The following is a 22,412-nucleotide window of genomic DNA, read 5'->3' as shown; positions in this document are numbered from 1 at the left end:
TATAAATGAACTGAAAAGCAAAAAAGAGCAAAAAAACCCAAAAAACCCTTTATAGGATCTTGTAATCCCAGCACCCTGAAAAATTGAGGCAGAGGGTTGCAAATTTGAGCCCAACCTGGGCAATGTAGTGACTACTGAGACACTGTGTCAAACCAAACAAACGTGATCTGGGAATACAGCACAGTGCAAAGGCCCTGAGTTCAATCTTAAGTACCACAGAAATAAATAAACGTCAGAATGTAGAGCAGCGCTGAGCTACATGCGATGTTAATTCTCAGTGCCAAAAAACAGCAAAATCTGCAAACTCTGCCTCTCTGAACAAGGTGCCAGAGAAAAAAATTTGTATCTTCAGATAAACTCAGCCATGTGCTGTTCCCAGTTGCCCGTTTGCCCCTAGGTTCTGGAAACGTCCTTGCAGACCTAAGCCTGTATTGTCTGGCTTAGGTCCCTTGTTCCCTTGGCACCAGGGAACCTTTTGCAAAACTCTCAAACTAGTATGAGGAAAAACTGCTCTCATAGTCTCCTAGGCACTTTTTGTCCAGGCTTCATTTCTAGGAAAATTTGCTTTCCTAAGATAAACTTGTATAATTCAATCAATTATGGTGGTGGGGGTAATAAACTGTGCATGTCCTTACGGAGAAACCATCAAAATAGGTGATTAGTAAACAAACGTACAAAGTGTTAGAAAATACCTCAGTTAAATTATCTATACAGATTGCCATGTGACAACATTATAGCACTGAGAAATGGTAACAACTACTATGAAGGGATTGGAGTAAATTCCCATCAGGAAAACAGGCTATTTATTTGCTTTTTTGCTTTTTTTTTTGGTACCGGGGATTGAACTCATAATCTCGCGCAGGCACTTGTATTGCTGAGCTAAATCCCCGGCCCTATTTATTGTTTTTTGATATAGGGTCCACTTTGCAGTTCGGGAGGGCCTTGAGCTCACTTTGTAGCCCAGGCTGGCCTCAAATGCACAACAATCCTCCTGCCTCAACCTCCTGAGTGCTGGGATTACAGCTGTGAGCCACCACTCCCGGCTAATTTTTCTTTTCTGTTTCTTTTTATTTTGGGGGGTACCGGGAATGAAACTCAGGACATTGTGCTTGCCAGGCAGGCGCTTGTGCTGCTGAACTATATCTCTGGTCCAGAACTACCTTCCTTTCTTTCTTTTTTTTTTTTTTTTTCCTAAGCCCAGAGATGCAATTTTATTACCACATCCTTAATAAAATCTGTAGTTTTATAAATCTGATATTCATTTCTCCTTAGCCACAGTCATGTCCTACATAATAACTTTTTTTTTAATTTTAAAGGGGGTAAAATTAAACACAACAAAACAGAATAAAACAGGACATAAGAAGGCAATGTAAGAGATACAAATTTCAAAGCTAGACGACCTGAGATCTTCGCTATCACATGGTCTCTTGTTTTCTTCCAGATAGTTGTCCATGTCTTTACATACAGAAAGTTCATACAAAACAACATAGTATAAAACTGATCTGAACAGAATGAGGAAGCCGTTTTAGGTTTTCAAAACCAAACAATAGGGAAGTCACTAATGGCTGTCGTAGAGTCTCTCATTCTCTTCAAAATAGCTGTCCATACTTTCATGTATATTGAAGTTCAACAAAACAAAACAGGCTAAAATAACACCATTAATTAGAACAAAGAAACACAAGGATAAAACTATTTGCCTTCAAAGAGATGAGAGAGGGAAATCCCCCCTATTTGCTACATTGCCTGTGGTCAGCCTCTCAAGGGTTGTCCAGATCACTGGCTCCCACTTGCTAAACAGCAGTAGGGGGTGAGGGTGGAGAGGGTGGAGGGGGTCTGGAGTGGGGGGAGAAGATGTGATGTTTGATTCTCAGCTGGCTGGTGGGCTGGCAGGCTCACAGCCTCTCAGCAGGGAGGGGAGAGGTTGCTTGGTTTCCATGGCACTCCAGGTCCCAGCATGGCACAGGTCCCAGTAAACGGCTGGTGGCTCCTGTCCTGGGCCATTGGAGCTTGCTAGGCTCACAGCTGCTCACCAGAGCGGGGAGGGTTTGCTTCAAGCTGTTTGTTTCTAACAAATTGACCATTTCACTGCCCAAGTTCTGAAATGGCCAGCAGACCATAGAAAGACATGTCTTTAGGCTCCTGCTTGAAACCAACAGTGTCAGGAAGCTGCCGGCCTTAATTCAAGGCCAGAGAACTACCTTTCTTAAATCCTGGATCAGATGGGTCTGCCTGAGGGAGCCCAAGAGAGAATAACATGGAGGAGCTCCAGAGGTGAGGGTGACAGCCCAGGGACCACTGCACGTAGGAGAGAAAGGCTACCCAGGCCATGCAACAGAGTGGCTACTTCTACTACTGCTTGGGCTTCTTTTTCCTCTTCACCTTTTTCTCTTTCTCCTCATTCCTCTCTCCCTCCTGCTCCTTCCACTGCATGCTGAGGCTAAAACCCGGGGCCTCACATATGCTAGGCAAGAGTTACTTGAGCCACAACCCTAGCTCTTAGAACTTCTCAAGGGGTCTAAGAATTGGAACAACTTCTGACTCTTGTGTTTAACCCTAAAAATGATGATGGCAAAAAAAAAAAAAAAAAAAAAGACTTGCAAGGGGCTGGGGATTTAGCTCAGCGGCATAAGTACCTGCCTTGCAAGCAGGTGGTCGTGAGTTCAATCCCCAGTACCGATAAAAATTAAAAAGACAAAAAAAAAAAAAAATGATGATGGCACTGGAGCTGGAGATAAATTTTAAAATCTTGCTTTCTCCCTTTCTTTCCTCTCCGCCTCCAGCAATAGATGTCATAACGCTGAATTGTGTCTCTCTCTCCTGAATATTAGTATGTCATAGTTCTAACCCCCAGTACCTCACTTTATATTCGAAGATTGGGCCATTAAAGAAGTAATTAAGGCAAATGAGGTCCTTAGGCGAACCTTAATGCAATATGGCTGGTTTTATTGTAATAAGATGTCAGGACACCAATGAGCAGAAAACAAGACGGTGAAGACACGGGGTAGAGGTGGCCACCTGGAAGCCAGGGAGAGAGGCTGTTACAGCTTGTGTCTAGATGGCCCCCCACACCTCATGTGGTCGTCGATGGTGGTTTTCAGAGGTGGACAGCATGTGTGCTGCCGGGATCCAGGATGTGCTGCTGGGATTGATTCATGGTGTGATGCTAGGGCTGAGGCTGCCGCACAGTGGGCGTGAGTGCCACCTGCCCTAAGGGTGGGTACCCTGGAGAGGATGTAAGGGACAGGAAGGGAGTCATCACTTGCTGCTTGTGCCTTCTCCCTGCCCTGCTTTGCCATGGACCATTCCTTTGTGGTGCCCCTCTGCCGTGCCACCCTGCCTTGAAGCCAGGACTGCAGCCTCTTCAAGCTGTGAGACCAATAAACCTTCCCTGCTCTAACTTTGGGTGTTGGGTATTTTGTCTCATAAATGAGAGAAATAACTAAGACAGAGAGCTTGGGAGAAACAAATCACAAGGACACATTGATCTCAGGTTTTTAGCCTTCAGAATTGTGAGAGAATAACTTTTTATTATTTAAGCCGCTATATTGTGTATAGTAGTTCATTTTGACAGCCTGAGCAAACCAATATAATCAGTTTTCACACAGATTTTACCTTCCGACCGTCTACCTCTGGTCTCCCTGGTCTCCTCCTCAGAGAAGATCGTTTCAAATAGATTTTGCAGATGCATAAGTCGGGCGTGTGTGCCTTCTGTGTCCCCCACCTTATACACAAAGGCCAGTCCAGGAGATTGTGGCTCTGCCGCTGGCTTTTTCCATGTTATGTAAAATGATGATAAGGATATGAATACCATAAATCCTTCCCAGTCAGCACAGGAAGAGCTTTCTCACTGTCTTTTACCCTTGTGTAACAGGGAATTGGCTTTTCATGAAATGTGTGGATTAGATACTGATAATATTACATTTTGAGGTTAGGTTCAGAAAGATGTAGCTTCTTATGCTTATCACTTAGATTGTGATAAAGAATAAGGAGAAAAAAGAAAGCTCAGAAGGGAGGAAATAGTGTGTGAGGGGGAAGAAAGGAGAGGTAAGTGTGTATGTGAAATTTTAGGGTGACATTCCATTTTTTGTTGTTGTTGCTGAGACAAGGTCTTGCTATGTAGTTCAGGCTAGCCTCAAATTCAGAGGAATCCTCCTGCCTCAGCCTCTCAAGTGCTGAGATTACAGGTGTCTGGCACCACGCAAAACAGGATGAGACTCCTTGAAAGGATATTTTAAAGTATTTATTTATTTATTTAAATTATCGGTACCGGGGATCGAACTCACGACCGCCTGCTTGCAAGTCAGGTGCTTATGCCACTGAGCTAAATCCCCAGCCCAGAAAGGATATTTTTTTTTCCTCTCTCTTTCCTGCTTTCCTTTCCTTTCTTTTCACTTTCTTTCTTTTCTTCTCTTCTGTCTTTCCTTTTTTTCCCCTTCCCTTCTCTTCCCTTCCCTTCCTTTCCTCCTTTCTCAGTACTAGGGATTGAAGCTGCAGAGCGCTGAGTTACATCTTTAGCCCTCTTTATTGTATTTTGAGAGGGGTCTTGCTAAGTTGTGCAGGCTGATCTCAAACTTACACACTTCTGCCTCAGCCTCCGCCGTAGCTGTGATTAACAGGCATGTGCTGCCACACTCAACCAGAAAAGAAGACTTCTGAGCGGCAGCTCGGGATGAGGGTCAAAAGCATTCTCGGCAACCAGTATAAATGTCTTAGGATACAAACAGGTACATTTGTTAGAAAGCTGTTGCAGGTATGTGGGTGAGAGGGGGTGAGGATACCACCGTTTCCAGTTTGTGACACATCTTGTCCCAGTGGGCACGGTGGCACACACCTGTAATCCCAGCACTTGGGAGACTGAGGCAGGAGGAGCCCTGTGACTCTGATGCCAGCCTGGGCTACATGGAAAGACCATGTCTCAAAAAACAAGCAAGCACTCAGTGCTATAAAATATGACCAAAGGAATAAGAAGCTCTTGCCAGAGAACAGGAATGTTAACTTGATTTGCTCAACCAATAGGCTATAGAAGCATACAAGTGAGTGATAAGATTTTTCATGCATTAATTTCTTTCTTACTATTTTTGAAGGAAAAGTATGACTTTCAAAGTACACAAATTTTGTTCATTAATCTTAATTCATATTTATTTCAGGAGAATATTGGATGTAAAGGTTTTTAGATGTCATAAAGACAATGGAAATTGAGCTATTTTCTGTGTTTTCAAGGGTGAAGGAGCCAGGTGTGGTGGTGCACGCCTCTGATCCCAGCAGTGGGAGGCTGAAGCAGGAGGGTCACTTTGAGTTCAAGGCCAATCGAGGCTACATAGTGAGTTCAAGGCCAGTCTGAACTTCATAATGAGACACACATACACCCCTCATGCTCAAAAAACCACACACACAATAAAAGAAAGGTAAATGTAGACATTTTTCAGAAAACTGATTCTTAATTATGTGCAATCCTTGAATATGAAATGTAAAAAATGTAAGGCACATATGTTTAAATTTTATTTTAATAAGAGCTGTTTTTACTGTATTTAAGGGGAAGCAGTGGGGATTGAACCCCCAATTTTATTTAAACAACCTTCCTTTCTAAATGGAACATTAAAGAGAACTCTACCTGGGTCAAAAAAACAAAACAAAAAAACCAAGCAAGCAAACAAATGAACCCCTAAAATTCAAAACAAAAGAAAACAAAAACCCAAGGCTTGTCCGTCATTTTGTTAATGTAGTAACCTACTCATTGTCTTTTATTTTGGTTTGCAGTTATTTTATTATTTTTGTTTACTCACATACTTAGTCTCCCCCAGTACACTGCACCCTTTTTTTTTTTTAGGGTGAGAGCCCTGTCTGTCAGATCTCTCTGCCCATCCTCCTTATGTAGCACTTAGTAGACAGTTAAAAAATGTACTTTCTGATCAAATCAGAAGACTTTATATTTTTGTATTTTGGACATCAGCACTTGAGCATAATCCATATAAAGAATTTAGCACACTTAGCCTGGCATAGTGGCACATACCTATAATCCCAGAATTTGGGAGGTTGAGGCAGGAGGATCGTTATGAATTTGAGAGCAGCCTAGGCTACAAAGTGAGTTCAAGATCAGCCTGAATTGCATAGTGAGATCCTATCTCAAAAAAGCCAAACCAAACCAAAACAAAGCAAAAAACAAAACAACCACAACAAAAAGAACTTAGCACCCTTCTGTTGCAAGCCATGGTAATAAACAGAATACGAGCTTGACCCATGAGGATAAAGCCTTACTGTTTACTTACTGTTACCTTACTGAAAGGCTGGAACAGCACTTGCACATTCATTGGTACAGCTGAGTCTAAGTGGTAAACTACTCAGGGAGAGTGTAGTCCTTTCTGGAAAAGTCAGCAGCTGTACTAAGGGAGCTCAGAGTCATTTATAAGATAGTCTAAACTAGGAACGAGTCAAAGTGTCCTTCCAGTGTGCCTCCCTCAAGGTCACTGAGTGAGAGCAGGGTTTGACTGTTCGTCAGTCATTAGAGACACTCAGGGCAGGTCTGGACAGACAGCTGTGGCCCTGTCCATCTTACCGTTTTGTCTGGGCTGTTTGTCACATTTATGCTGCTTGACTATGAAGACTGTGGGACAGTGCTGCCTCTCACATTCAACACTAGTATAGAAACCAGTGATAGACGTGCAGAAAACACATCGAGCTACATAAGGGGGGAGGAGTGCCTTCCTGTACTCAGAGGGGAGGGTACCAGTAGGATTTGTCGTGAAAGGGTGATAGTGATGAATGCCATCTCATGAGCGGGCCACAGTAAGGTTTTTGTCAAAGGAATATTTATAGAGGCATCATTTTGTAAAGATGGTAGATGGTGAATATGTTTTCACCATTAAGTCTTCGTATTATGGGAAAGTTGTAGTGTTTCTTTTTTTTTAGTAGTCTTTCTTAAATAAGATCTAAGATGCTCTCATATATAATATATATATTTTATTACATGTATAAATTTTAGAATCTGAAAATACCTTAGAAGTAGATGTTCACATCAAAGTAAAGAATGGAATATTATTATCAAAATGCAGGCAGAAGCTGGGCATGATGGTGCACACCTATTCCAGTACTCAGGAGGCTCACCATGCCCAGCTTCTGGAATTTTTTTTTTTTTTTTGGTACCAGGAATTGAACTCAGGACTTTGTGTTTACCAAGCAGGCACTTATGCCACTGAGCTGGAAAAATTTTTGTAGTAATAAAATATATATAACATAAAGTTCACAGTTTTAACTATTTAAGTATATGGTTTTGTGGCATTAGGTGCATTTTTTTCCACAACCAGCACAACCATCCATCTAAAGACCTTTTGCATCTTCTCAAATTGAACAGTTATTTCCATTTCCCTTCCTCTCAGCCCAGGCAACCACAATTCTACTTTTTTTCCTCTGAGAATTTAATGCCTCTGAATACCTAGACCCGGAGGAGAATCATGTTTGTTGTTTATGACTGTCTTACTGCACTAGCCATGACTTCCGGTTTCATCTGTGTTGCCGCCGGGGTCAGAACTTGCTGTCTCTCTAAGAGGGTGTGACGGTGCACTGTGTGGATAAACTTTATCTATTCTTCTTGGGCACTTTGGTGGGGTTGGGTCTGCTCTCTGGCTACTGTTAATGCTACGATGCATGTGAGTGTACCCGTATCTTTGTGAGACTCTTTTAATTTTTTCATTAGGTCATCAGATATGGAATAGCTGGATCAGATGGAATTGTTTTTTTTGAGACAGAGTCTCACTCTGCAAATCAGACTGGCCTTGAACTCACTATGTAGCCAAAACTGACCTTGCACTCATGGTCTGCGTCTGGTTCTGACTCCTCTGCGTCTTAACCATGTCTTGGGACTTCCTTCCTTCCTTCCTTTCCCTTCTTGTGAGTGTATTTATTTTTTCCATACTGGGGACTGAACCCAGGCCCTTGCAGAAGCTATTGCACCACAAGACTGCACATCCAGCCCTGGTTTGTGTGATAACAGCTGTTTTGGACGTAGCCCTTGTGATTTAAATTGTAACAGGGCAGCTGTGTGGGAGGAGACCCCTGGCTGGAAGCCTTTCGGAGAGGTGCATAGAGTGCAGTATCCTCAAGAGACTGACAGCCTTCAGTCTTGCTGGGCATGGTGGCACACGCCTGTAATCCCAGCAGCTGGGAGGCTGCGGCAGGAGGATTGCTATGTGAGTTCAAAGCCAGCCTGGACTACATAGTGAGTTCAAGGCCAGTCTGCACTATATAGTGAAACCCTGTCTCAAACAGTCAAACCAAACCAAACCAAATGCCCAACAAACGAACAAACAAATGGCAATCTTACTCTTATATTCCTGCTATTCAGATTTAATATATGCCACTTGCTATTTTGGGGAATGTTGTTACACACACGAGGGGCCAGGGTGATGTGGCTTGCTCAGTACACAACATTAGAAAATTCTACTAATTAGTAAATGTCTCTTTATGAATGCAGCACATAGTAGGTTTTATCTATTTTTGTTGGCTCATATATTCCCCTCATGAAATGTCTTTGAAATAATTGATACCTGTGATAACACAGATGAAACTTGAAAACATTGTGTTTAGTGAAATAAGCCAAACACCAAAGACAAATGCTATGATGCCACCTTCATGAGGCACCTAAAATAGGCAAATTCCTAGAGAAGGCAGCAGAATGGAGGCTGTTGGGGGCTGAGGGTAAGAGTGGGATCAGTGTTTTCCTTTGATATGTTGTATTTAATGGGTAGACACATTCTTCATGTTCGGGAGGATGAGAAAATTCCGGAAACAGTCGTGATAGTTGTGTAACATTGCGAATATACGTAATGTTGTTGTGTCATGCACTTAAAATTGTCTGTAAGGTAGATTTTATGTTCTGTGTATTACAGAACATAGTCCGTAAATAACTCAGTAACTATTTTCATTGGGTTTTGTTGGCAGTTATTCTGTAACTGACCTACAGTTAGTCTGTAACTGACCTGTACATAAGTAGTCAGAAAGTGTTTGAGAGTTATGACAATGATGTTACAGCAGAAAAAAATAATTGAGATGACTTTCCCTCAATGAAATCTTTTCTTTGATTTACAAAGTGGAAATCTAGGGGCCTTGGGAAGTTTGGAAACAGTCGTATTCCAAACTAACTGGAGGGTCAATTTTTGTTTTTTTTTGGTACCAGGGATCCATTGTGGGTCAGTTTTATACCCCACCCTTATTATGTTTGGGATGGCCATTGTGCTTCCCCTATGGAGAATTCTCTACCCCTTGGGGATTGTGCCCACTCGGCTCAGGAGAGAAGGTTTTACGGGCTGTTACATACATTTTTTTTTTTTAATCTTTTTTTTGAGACAGGGTCTCACTATGCAGTTCAGGCTGACCTTGGGCTCACTGTGTAACCCAGGCTCATCTCAAATTTGCAATGAAACGCATTCCTCAGCTTCCCGAGTGCTGGTATTACAGGGGTACGCCATCACGCTTTTCTTTGGGACACACATGCACTCTAGTTCAAACTTCCTTCCAAAAGTTAAGTGGAAGGATTAGGAAGAATTCTGGCTTGAGGCTGTGGCCCAGTGGTAAGAGCGCTTACCCAGCATTCTCCTGGACTAGGTTTGATCCTCAGTGCTGCAAGACAAAAAGACTCAAATGCTGAAGAATTCTGCTTTGTCCTTACCAAGATTCCACTCTAATCAGGCAACCACAAACCCTAAGATAACTGTGAGCTGTACTCTTTACTCTGATTCTGTCTTGGTTAACAAACTCCCACAACTAGTCAGTGCTTAATATGGTGATTTTCTGGAAATGTGCGAGTAAAGATATTCAGCTTTTGTTAACACTAAAAGCTTGGGAACAAAATGACTTAGAATTGATGTTTGTTTATTCAGTTAAATGCAGCTCTTTATGTTCAAGGGAGGCTTTTTTCTTTCTTTCTTTTTTTGCCTTAGTATCCAGTTTCTGCAATTTAGGAAGTTAGAAAAAGTATAGATCATTTATAGGAACCGTGGTACGTCTTTGTGGCTTAACTCTCTCCTTGTCACATGAAGAGTAATATCTTAAACCAGCAAAGGGCACGTGTGGCACTTGGATACCAGCAACTGCTTAACCTGTTGAGAAGAGTGTGTTGGTAAAAGTACACATACTTGTTTGAAAAGACACATGCTCTCGTTTATTTGTGGCCAGTAGAATTGTAAATTGGTACAATTTTCTTTGGAGGAGATTTTGGCAATAAGTATCCAAAGTCACAAAAACATCCTTTGACCCAGTAAATCATTTCTGGAAATTTATTCAAAACAAATAGTTTAGAAAAACCCATATAAACTATGCTAATAATGATGAAATTCAGAAAACATAAATGCTAAGTAATAAGGGAATATTTAAGTAACTTATGGGTTTCAACTCAGTTGACTATTACATAGCTATGAAAAACAGTAACTATTATCATGTACCAAAAGCAAAGTATGTATGTATATACATATTTATTTTGGTGCTGGGGATCAAATCCAGGGCTGCTTCTTTTTTTTTTTTTTTTTTGTCTTTTTGAAACAGGGTCTCTCTATGCAGTTCAGGCTGGCCCTGAGCTTACTTTTTAGGCTAGGCTGGTCTTGAACTCACAACAATCCTCCTGCCTCAGCCTCAAGAGTGCCAGGATTGGAGGTTTGAGCTACTATGCCTGTCTAAATCCAGGGCTTCTTTTTTTTTTTTTGTCTTTTTCATTTTTATTGGTACCGGGGATCAAACTCACGACTGCCTGCTTGCAAGGCAGGTGCTTATACCGTTGAGCTAAATCCCCAGGCCCTATCCAGGGCTTCTTGCATGCTAGGAAAGGGCCCCACCACTGAGCTATTCCCCAGCCCTGGAAAGGTGTTAGTAGCATTCAAAATCATGAAAACATTCTGTAGAAAGACATGTATCCTTCAATTATGCTCCTCAAAAGAAATGGCAAATTCTTTTTTTTTTTTTAATGTGCAGGGTGCCAGATGTGATGGCACATGCTTGTAATCCCAGCACCTGGGAGGCTGAGGCAGGAGGATCACTAATAGTTCAAGACTAGCCTCAGCTACAAAGTGAATTTAAGGCCAGCCTGAACTGCACAGTGAAATCTCATCTCAATAAATAAATAAAAATAAATAAATTTTTAAAATGTGCAGAGCATTGAATCCAGGGCCTTGTGCATGCTGTGTGAGTATTCTGTGAGTGAACTATAATCCTGGTCTCAAGAGAACAAATTCTAAAATAAGTGACAATGGTGAGTTATCACAACCTTGAGTTTATATCATGGATTTCAAAAACTGCAAAGAAACAGAGAAACTTCAAGATGATGTTGGGAAAATTCAACCTTGTAGAAATCTTTCTAAATTTCTGAGTGGTGTTCAGAGAAGCAACAGAATATACTCCTAGCACTGGCGAGGGGCTTCAATCACATCTGCATGCGGAAGCAGCCGGCTATCTTTAATTTGCTCTGGATATGCTGAAGGGCTCAAAACAATTCTCTGGAGGTTAATGAGCACAGTAAACTGCCTCTGCTTGCAGGGAGAATCCCTTGGGAACTGGAAAGTTATTTTGGAATGATTTAAAATTCACAGAAGTCCAGATTTGACTGCCTCCGCCCCCTACTGTCAGCAGTCAAAATACTCTTATATTGAAAGAGGTCCCACGTTTTAGGGAGCTTGCAGTGAATGCCACTCTCTCAACTTGGTGAGGCAAAAAGGGTAAGATGCCAGACAGACAGCTAAGAAAGACAAAAGGTGGGCGCAGTGCTACATGCCTGTAAAGCCACACCCTGGGAGTCTGATGTGGAAAGATTGGAGCTTGACTGGCCAACATAGTGACTCAGTGTTACGCTTTGTGTCTGGATGTCCCCTGAAAGCCTCATGAGTGCTGATCTAGGGTTTGTGACCGATTCATTGTCTAGTGCTGGGATTATGGATGTGAGCGCTACCCTTATCCTCGGGCGGGTGGATGTGGCCAAATACAAAGTCTTCTCTCGCTCCTTCCCTGTTGTCTGTGCTGCTTTTTTTTCCACTGCCATGAATGTTGCTCCTAAGCCATGCCACATTGCCTCGGAGCCAGACAAGTATGGACTGAAACCTCCATAAACTGTGAGCTCAAGAAACCCTTCCTCCTTTAACTTTGGTTGTTGGGTATTTTGCCTCAACAATGAGAAAAGAGTAACACACCCAGTTAGTGAGACCTTGTCTCAAAATACAAAATAGAAAAGAGCTACAAAAAGAAATGATTCAAAGGGAAAGTTTGTAACAAATTCAGTAAATTAATCTTGTTTCAAAAAACTGCTTGTTGGTGCACACTTGTGATAGCTGTGTGCTTGAGAGACTGAGGCAGGAGGATCACTGGGAATTCAAGGCCAGCCTGGGCTACGTAGTGAGTCAAGTCCATCCCGAACTACACTGACTCTGTCTCAATACACACACACACACACACACACACACACACACACACACAGAGCTACTTGTGATAATCTCTTGTTTCCAACTGTAAGTTTCTAAGTCCAGATGTGGGGGAAGATGCATGAATAAGTCCAACCAATTTTACAGTTGGAAAAATAAAATGTTATCAAGTAAAAGGAAACGCATGTATTTTGTGTCTGTCTCCTGTGCAGGTACTTATATTTAAGCAAAAATCACATAGCCCTTAAAATCTAGGTGCTTAATTCAACCCCTTCACATTGCCACAGCATGTCAGGATTTCACAGGTCCTGAGGCCACATCTGACTTCTGTGCCTATGTGTTAGCTCAATTCCTCAATGCGGGGAACCAAGCAAGGGCATTCAGGCAAAGTACTAGCCTGTCCTCAACTTTTTCAAAAGCAGGGCAATAGGGAAATACCTGAGTTTGGGTGGGATATCTTATTAGTTCGCACAGCATGGGAGGGGGAGAATTTATGGGTACACAAGCTCTCAGGACCAGTACAGAAAGCAGAAAGTCTGCAAACCTGCACACTGGGTTTGCCAGGATCCACCACACTGCGTGAAGCACACACATCCCCGAATTTCTGTATGCTCACACGGCTCATTGTTGTTCCAACCTGATAGTTACATTTTTCTGTATTGAGATTTCAAAATTAGGGCTTGGAGAAGGAACACGTGATGTATCTTGTACTTGAGGCCAAGGCGTGGTGGCTCTGACAAAGAAAACCCAAGTTGCCAGGTGATATAGCTCAGCAGTACAACAAGTGCGTATCGTGTGTGACCTGGGGTTCATTCCCAGCACCAAGGCCAGGGTTTGGGGAGAGATGCCAAGTGGAATGGAGGGAAATAAGGATGATTTTAGAAGAATGTGACTGTTTGAGGCTGGGGATTTAGCTCAGCGGCATAAGCATCTGCCTGGCAAGCACAAGGTCGTGAGTTTGATCCCGGGTACCAATTTGGAAAAAACAAAATGTGATTGTTGAGAAGTGTGAGTTGTACTCACTGAGATCATGCTTTGATTAAATTGTGCTAGGCAATAGGGTCGGGGGTGTTACAAACATTTATATACTTAACATTAAGCACCCAAATATTTAACAACAGTTTAGCCCCAGGAACAAGCACCCATCGTGCTATACATAAGATCGCAGGCTGAAAGTCAGCTTGCTGCTGTGTGTGGGAAGTTTGTGCTTTGTACAGAGAATTGAAAGGCAGATTGGGGGTAATAATGGTGAAGTCAGAACTGCAAAAGCAAACATGTTCTAGTTAATTGAATTAATATGTGACTTGGGGGAAGTTTTCAGTGTGTGTGTGTGTTTTGTTCTCTTTGAGGAGTGGTCTCACTGTGTAGTGAGGCTGGTCTTGAACTCACGGTGATATGCCTGCCTCAGCCTCCCAAGCGCTGAGATTACAGGTGCGAGGCACCACGCCCAGACATTGGCTTGTTTCTTCTTCCTCCATATCTTCCCGTCCACCTGCAAGTTCACTGTGGCCAACGTTCCCTTGAGATTGGCTGAGGAGAGAGAGGAGCCTACACTTGGAAAGACTGCTTTGTACTTTATTTACAACAGAATGTAAGAAAAGGTAAGTTATTAACAATAATAAATAACTGGGACGGGGGAACGACACAGTACAGCCAGAAAATGACACAGAAGGAGGGCGTATGTGATGGCTCACTCCGCTGGTCCTCTGTAACACCGGGCGCTCCGACGCTTGGTCCTTCGGCAGTGGCAGTGGTGTTGGGACTAACTTAACCAATCAAGAGCCCAGTTTGAAACGTAAATGCTACAAATTACACTTAAAGCTACACAGCAATGACATAGGGATAAGATCAACTCAAAGAACCTCTTGTCTCTGTGGTGCTACAGAGAGACTGCCAACCCAACAGGCAGGACTTTAAAAACAAAACCCCCAAACATCTGTTCACATCGTAGCAACATGACAATTAATAATAGCATCTGAAAAGCTCTCAGCAGATCCACATTCTCCTCTTGCACTAACTCTTATGAAGCTTCAACAGTTTCATTTCAAATGCAAACAGATTATTCTGAAGGGAATAGAACAGGGAAGCGCCCAGATGTTTCCCCCCAGCACACCAGCGCTGCTGTTACCTGATGCTTGTTTCAGCAAGAGTGCACAGCTGAAAGCAGTTTATTGATAATCAAGTTTCAGCCACTACACAGGATTTTTTTCCCCCTTAATTTCAACAACCATGGCTCAGATGCCAACTGTTACCTAGCCCTCTGAGTCAGGTGACCAGAAGCACTAAAATCACATAGTTTTCCTTTATTGGATTATCTGGTTATACATTTTATATAGAGTCAGTTATATTCTCTCCCTTCTCAAAAATAAAATTCCTATTGACCCAGGCCAGCCAGTCACCTATCACTCTGTTGTCTGAGCCATAAAGTAGGATTATTTTTTATTTTGCTATGCTGAGATCAAACTTGGGGCACATGCTAGGCGAGCACTCTACCACTGAGCTGCATCCCCAGCCTAAAAAGAAAGTACAACTTAGAAACACATTCATCCTGAACCTTTCACTGAAAAATGATTCATCAAGATGTGTCACAACCTAGTCTCTGGGTTCAGTTTGTTACAGTGCCTTGAAATAAAACCACATAATTACTTTTGGGAGCACTGCTGGATCTTGAAGTTTCTTCATTCCATAGCTCAACTATGCTACTTATTTTCACAACCAAAACATGGCTAATATCAACCTCTAAATAAATTAAAACTGCTTTCTCATGTATAGATGCCAAACCCTAATAGGAGGGTTTGTAAATTAGTTCACCAATAAACTCATATTGTTTTAGTTCTAATAGCGACAACTAAACATGTCACAGCCTCTTTGTTATCTTTTTTTTTTTTCTTTGCTTCATTTTACTATAGCTCAAAAGTGGAATGGTCTTCACAGGTGACTTCTGACAAAGGTTATGCGGTAAGAGACCTTCTTATCCCAGGAAGACACAGCCAAAGCGAGAATGCTACAGTAGAGCCAACGAAAAGCACAGGGACCGTTTGAAATCCTCCTGAGTGACAAAGCTCGTGATCATTTTGATGGTTTCTGCTAACATCAGAGATGAAGAAGGATGGACGTATGTATTAGCCTATGGATTACCTATTTTAACTTGGCTACCAGATACTTAAAACCGATGGTGTATGACCCACTACACTATATTTATATATATATACAGGTATAATACAATTTTGGTGAACAAAGCTGAGAGCTGCAGACCGAGGCACTGAGTTAAGGATTCTATTTTTCCTCAAACATGCTTAGCAAATTCAAGTTTCTGCTTGGTTTCTCTTAAATTTCTGTCATGCAACCATTTAATTTCCATCCTGATAAGAATTATTAATGTTATATATACACATTCATTGCAGGCTTGTGCCCCTCGATAACAAATTCATGTATGGAGAAAGTGAATGAGAGCTGGAAACCAAGATGTGTAAGACGCTGAAGTTGTCTGTCTTGTGATGAGGATTAAATATTCAAAGCAGCTAAAGGAATATCTGCACCCGTGTCCCCTAATGCTCACGGACCACATGTAGACAGAAAAACTAGACACACTTAAAGAGCACATATTCGTGGGTTAGCAATTACACTGTCATGGGTTGCTTTGCAATTGATGTCTGTGGTATTATACTGGCTATAAAAGTAATGAAACTCATAAAATGAAATCAGAACGTAGCTAAAACATGGAATTGTTGACCTTGACAGCAAAAGCCATTTCATGAAAAGAGGAAAACAATAGTGGTGTCCATGGAAAAACTAGGAGCCAGATATGTCAACAAGCTGCACCAAATAAGTTTGTTCTACGTGAAAATGACGATCCCATCCCTACCCTGATTTCAGCTTGCAAATGGTAAGCAATTACATACACGCTCTCCAGGGTTTCTGAAAGGAGAATTTTGCTTTCTAGAGCCAAACATTCTCATGAAAAGTCCTAGTGCACGGAGAGGGAGCCACTGAGTTCAAGGGGGTTGATAAAAGATTAAATTTTCTTACAAGCAAATTCATGCTTCCATACCATGCAAAGAAGGCGTCTTACTACGGTACTATCATCCATCAGTAAAAGGCGTAGGGTTGATCTAAGCTATATGCAACCGGTTTCCTTTGAGTACAGGGTCTGTTTGCCTTGTAAGCTAAATGCCGATCTATATATAGGTGAAGGAAATGATGGAGACTCTCGGAACACTTTGGTGCTGGGCTCCTGGGTCCAGCGCCGGCACCTTGGAGAGTGTTTCGACCTGAAAGACTACACGGGGTGCTGAGCGCTGGGCGGGGCAGGCAGCGCCCCCTGGCGGAGGGGCTGAGGATAGGAGCACACGCTCCTTGGTTGGTTTGGTTTCCTTTGGAATCTGTGTTTTGGGAAGGTCCATTTCCTGAGGTTGGAGGCTATGGCCAGGAAGGCTGGCTGGGTAGGGCACGGGCCCTGGAGATGCCCAGTTATCTCGTTTTCCTCGTCTCGAAGGACAGTGTCAGGGCTGAGACTCTGCTTGCTCTCCCTTCCGTGTTTAAAGGCAGTGAGGTGCAATCACGACAGATTTCTCTCTTTAGACCACAGGAGAGTCTCTTCTCTGTCACTCTGATGAAAGATCTTACCTTCTGTCAACCTTGATTCTAATCTTGCATTCCCACTACTTGCCAAAAGGAAAGCAAGGCAAAGGGACATTTGTTATTAATACCCCCCTTTTTTATAAACAAGAGTCAGCAATTTTTCTCATTCTCTTCCCACGTGGCAGTATTTACTTGATTTCCACAATATTCCCAATGTTTGTGGGTTTTTGTTTTTGTTTTTTAGACAGGGTCTTGCTAGGTAGTTCCTATTGGCCTTGAACTCACTACACAGTCTAGGCTGGCCTTGAACTCACAGTGATCCTCCTGGCTCAGCCTCCCAAGTGCTGGGCTTACAGCTGTGCACCATCATGCCCACTTCCAAAATTTGAATTTCTTTCATTTTTTGGGTGCAGTGCAGGAGGTTGAACCCAGGGCCTTCCACAAGCTCAAGTGCTCTACTACTGAGCCACAACCCAGCCCCCACTGTTGGGATTTCAAGGAAGGAGAAACAGAATGGCAGTCTTCTCTACAGTCTGGTAGCAGCAACTCACCCCGGGTAGGTCTGGATGTCTCTAAGAGTAGAGCCAGGAGGGGACCTGGAGATAATTCTCTTTTTCATGATTCACACACCAGATATTCTGACAGTGTTAAAGCCCAGTGAGTGTATTCTATTCTTGAACTTCTTCAAATGTGCAAACTGTTAGTGAGTTCTATTCAGTTAATTGCAAGCTCTGAGAAATCTTAAAGGATGCCGGAATCTGTCTAGTCAGTGTTGGTTGGTACCTGTAGAGGAAAGAGATGTTTGTCTCACCTGGGCATCTTGGTCTCTAAACTAAGCCATTCTGAATAAATCACTTATGGTCATAATCACTCGTGCAATTCTTGAAGATTTCTGAGGCCACAAGGGCACAAGGGGGTACAGCTATTAAAAGACAGATACAAGTGGAATATTTATTAAATTTTGTGGAAGGCATACATAAGTTATTAATTGCACTTGGAGCCTTTATAGATTGATAATTAAAATTTTCAAAAATTTAAAGAGTTTAAGTTGGCCCCAAATCCTGAGTCAGACTAACCAAAATAGGAATCTCAGTAACCATTGGTATTCAAGTATTGGTGGTCAGCAGTTCACAATTTAATGATTAGATACATGACGCCTGAGAGTATTTTTGAGAATTTCAGGTTTGAAGGGAAGGAGGAGCCTTCACTATGTCAGCACACCTGGCAAAGATGCCGTAAACTTCCCTAGATTCACCCTCGAAGTCCACGCCAACCCCAACAAATGCTTTCACCCTGGCTGACGGTGGTGCCTATAGAAGATTCCTTGTTGTTTTGCAAGTCTTACATCTACCACGATGCTGTGAGACATACTTAGGGATTCGTACTATTTGTGAAGTTACTTAACCACATGCACACTTGGAGATCAAAGGGACATGTCTGAGCAACGAGGCAATCCTTTCCTACACCAGAAGATTCCTTCAACAACCAAAAACAGAACCCCAAACGAAAATATAAAACCCCGTGAGATATTCATAGGAGGTTACTCTGACTTGGGCCGACATGGCTTATCAGAAGAGTATACGCCAGGTAAATTCAAGGTGGCTTTTTTCTCGGGGTCTGGAAGGGTGAGAGTTTCTGGAGCAGACTTTTTCCGGGGCCGATCTCTGGGAACAGACAGAAATTCGGGTGCATCTGTGGACAGGGGTGTGGACGGCGCGCTGGACGGGGCGCTGCGCACGGAGGGCAGCAGGGGGATGCTGGAGATAGAAATCGCAGGAGGGAAAACGCCGATCTTCTTGTTGGTGGCTTCCTGAGTGGCTCGTTCAAATTCGCGGACGTCATCCATTGTCATGTCTTTAAAGGGAAAAACAAAGAAAAATGAGTCCTGACTTACAAGGATACAGGAGGGTGCGTCACTACACCTGTCCTTACAGGATCTATGGGGAGGTCACCACTGGAAGGAGCCAGTAAGTCCTTCCTCCTGAGGCATGCCCCTGAAGAAAACATTCCCTTAGGAAACCACCCAAGAGCTCCTAAGAAACACTCTTCAGTGAGTAGTTTAAATATTCTGAATAAAGACTTAAATAGGAGAGTGTAGATAGATGTAGGCCTGGGGAACGTGTGTGTGAGCGTGGGTTTGATTGTTGGTAAGGCATGGAGTACTTTAGCTCTGGTTATCTCTTTCATAAGGAGAAGGTAATTAAAGCAATCCATGGCTCTGAAATGACGACATATATCCATGTTATTGCTGACTTTAGGTCACAGACAGTACCTTTGTAGGATAAAATCAGACAAATCAGTAGCTTTTTTTTTGTCTTTTTGAGACAGGGTCTCTATGCAGTTCAGGCTGACCCTGAGCTCACTTTGTAGCCCAGGTTGATCTCGAAGTCTCAACAATCCTCCTGCTTCAGCCTCCCAAGTGCTGGGATTACAGGCATGAGCTACCATGCTCGGTCATAATGCTCAGAGTATATTGTTTGGTTTGGTTTTGATTTTTTGGGGGACCAGGGATTGAACTCATGACCTTGAGCCTGCCAGGCAGGCACTCATACCACTGAGCTAAATCCCCAGCCCAACAGCATTTTTTAACACGCTACCTTCTTACGTAGTAAATTACTTTTTGCCTTCCAAAGGGGCGCCAAGATTCTGCTGTTCCTGGTTTCCTGACTGTATTCACCCTGAGTTTGTTCAGATGCTGTGTTTTAATTCATTTTAAAACAGATGATGGTAAGAACCAAAACTCTAATGATTATTCTACAGCCAAGAAAATAAAGCCATTTCTCAAAGCAACTTAAAAGAAAAAGAACAGAGAATGAAAAGAGAGGATCATTTAATGTGTGAAAAATTTTCAAGAGAAAAAAAAATCGTTATTTAGAATTCAACAAATAAATCAGTAATGTCTCTTATAATAGGTATTGCCAGGTCATGTAGGTTTTCCAAACACTTGAAGTGTTCTTAAGTGATGGGATAAAAACATTTAAAAACTGTAAACTTTTCCCTAGTATATTTAGCTAATTATATATATTTAACTACCTTTAACACAGAATCAGTTGAAAATATACTGATCATTGTGCAAGAATCCAGCTGGACTTCCGTCTCAGGCTCTGTAGCTCAGAAACTGCATTATCCTGGTTATTATTAATTACTGTCACTGTGGCTAGTTCTAGTGTCCTTTACCATTTTCATTTACCAGAAGCGGAAAAGAGCAGGCACTGGTTTACTAGAACAAGCGGAGTGAAGGCTTAAGGGCTCCAGAGTAAAACGTGAACTCTGCTGCCGATGGATTTCCTACATCTATTTTGGCTTCCAGAGACCTGCTTTTCATTCTTTCTTGTCCACTGCCATATACTTAGTAGTTCAGATTTTCTTAGATGACAATGCATGGCTAAACTGTCATGTGATAACACAGCCACTTTGGAAATATTAAGTGTGAAATGAACATTCATGATACAGTATTAATCATTAGGCTTTATAATACTGAATGAACCAGAAACATTTTTTTTTCATAAAATGAAATCTGTAAGATTTCCTTGTGAATAACAACCAAAATTTCCTGAAGGGGAAATTTTTTTTAAACAAAGGGGAGTTTAAAAAATTACAACTGTTGATATAATGCAAAATACAAACTATATCAAGAAAATTTGTATTATAATGAACCACTTTCAGAAAATATTAAGACTATTAAACAAGCTAAGAAATCAGAACAAATTTTATTTAATTAATTAATGTATTTACTTTTTGTTTTTTGAGATAGGGTCTCACTCTGTAAGTCTGGCCTTGACTCACTATGTAGCTCAGGTTGGCCTCAAACTTGCAGGGCCAGTCTTCCTGCTTCAGCCTCCCCAGTGCTGGGAGTAAAGGCATGTGGCACCACACCTGGCTTAGATCGAATTTTTAAAATGATGCATTAACCTTGAAACAAGGTCGACACTTTCAGAAAAATTTTAGTAAATTGAATTATCACATGTTTTTCTACAATAAAATCTTTTTTCTAAAGAAGTGGCAGAATATGTTGCTTTGTTCCCTGCATCCAGCAGGGGGCAGAAATCATCCAAAACACAGAATTTTGATTTTCTACACCTTTCCTGAGTCTCTTATAATTTCCCTTCCTTAAAGGCTTTGAAACCTCTCCCCTGAAAATCAGACTGATATTTCCACATTGCTGTGTTCATGGACATTAATTTTGTACTTCCTGTCCAATTTACTCTTGCTTAGGCTGATGACTTAACATGCAGTTTTTGTGATACATTGCAGCCTCTTGGTTGGAACTGTTTTTCATTGTGATAGAAGAAAGATTGTGGAAAAATAAATGATCCCCAATTTCATGAAATTCCAAAGAATAAGGCAACTGTCACAAGCACCCAAAATAACTACTGTGCATAACTTTTCAAGGGAAGAACATTTCTCATGCCGAAGTCATGGGAACAATCATGATTTGCAGCCAGAGGATGCGTGAGGCCTCCCGAGGGGTGGGACATAAGTACCCAGGGTCTCTCCTCCTGCATAGTGAGCTGACTTCATCATCATCATCAAAACTGAAAGCCAAGCAAAGAGTCTTAAAGCTGCAGGCTTTAAGAACTGGGAATAAGAAAATCACTGTGTTTAGTGCCCTTTGCCATGCGGTGTTTCCTCCTTCCACGTGGCTTCCTTTGTCACCTTTATAGTGTGCGGCTTTCCTAAGTGGCTGAGGGGGAACCGGCATCTAACATTCCTAAAAGAACAGATCAGTGAAAGTGATGGAAATTTAGAACACTTTACTTAAAGCACACTTTTAACTTTAGAACAGGGAGACAGGAGGTGGCAACCTTATCAGAATGGCTGTGTGTAATGAGAAATCCCTTTAGGTAGCTTCCTACAAATCCAATCCCAGCAAGCAACCTTAGGGGGAGGGGTTGGGGCCACCAGGGGAGTCCATGCATCCAAGGACGGTGCCTGAGCCTTGCAGGGTGCGTGCCAAGACACATGCTCTAGAAACTGAAACTTTCCCAAGTGCGGCCAGAAAGTCTTCACAATTCTAAAGCAGCCATCTACAACACCCAGCCCCCTTTAAGTTTTCTACAACTACATTCTTGATTCTTAAAAAGCCTAATATGCATTACTCTGGTGTCTGGGTTGAAGACTGGAGAACTCAAACTGGAACCCAAAGTGATCCCAGCTCTGGCTGAAGGTCTACATGATTTGGTGATTGAGTCTTTCATTTGTTAACTGTTTCTCCTCTTCATTAGCATGAATGTTTGAGAGTTATTTATTTATTTATTGTAACTGGGGGTTGAACCCAGGGCCTTTGCACTGAGCTACATCCCCAGTCCTTTATTTTTTTTAAATTTTGAGACAGGTTCTCATAAAGTCACTAAGTCACTTAGTCTGCATTCAAACTTGTGATCTTTCTGTCTCTGATTCCACAGTGCTGGGATCACAGGTATGTCCCACCACACCCAG

The 22,412-nt window shown here is 42.1% G+C and overlaps 1 protein-coding gene and 1 non-coding gene across 2 annotated transcripts in view; both read right to left on the bottom strand.

The window, feature by feature from the left end:
• Positions 1 to 2,053: 2,053 nt before the first annotated feature.
• Positions 2,054 to 2,190, bottom strand: LOC111755663 (small nucleolar RNA SNORA2/SNORA34 family). The gene has a single exon (XR_002790217.1). It is a non-coding gene; the product is annotated as a small nucleolar RNA SNORA2/SNORA34 family (small nucleolar RNA).
• Positions 2,191 to 13,946: 11,756 nt separating this feature from the next.
• Pitpnc1 (phosphatidylinositol transfer protein cytoplasmic 1) overlaps positions 13,947 to 22,412 on the bottom strand; it is a 269,794-nt gene continuing 261,328 nt past the window's right edge. Inside the window, exon 9 of the mRNA XM_013148395.3 lies at positions 13,947 to 18,827. Coding sequence (XP_013003849.1) covers positions 18,514 to 18,827 — 314 coding nt within the window. The 3' untranslated portion in view covers positions 13,947 to 18,513. The remainder of the gene's footprint in view (positions 18,828 to 22,412) is intronic.

This window comes from Cavia porcellus, unplaced genomic scaffold (genome assembly GCF_034190915.1).
Source record: "Cavia porcellus strain 051 isolate PalLab524CR breed Dunkin Hartley unplaced genomic scaffold, mCavPor4.1 scaffold_32, whole genome shotgun sequence".
Classification (NCBI taxonomy): Eukaryota; Metazoa; Chordata; class Mammalia; order Rodentia; family Caviidae; genus Cavia; species Cavia porcellus.
The sequence above is the reverse complement of the archived record's forward strand: the minus strand, read 5'-3'. Positions and strand labels throughout refer to the sequence as shown.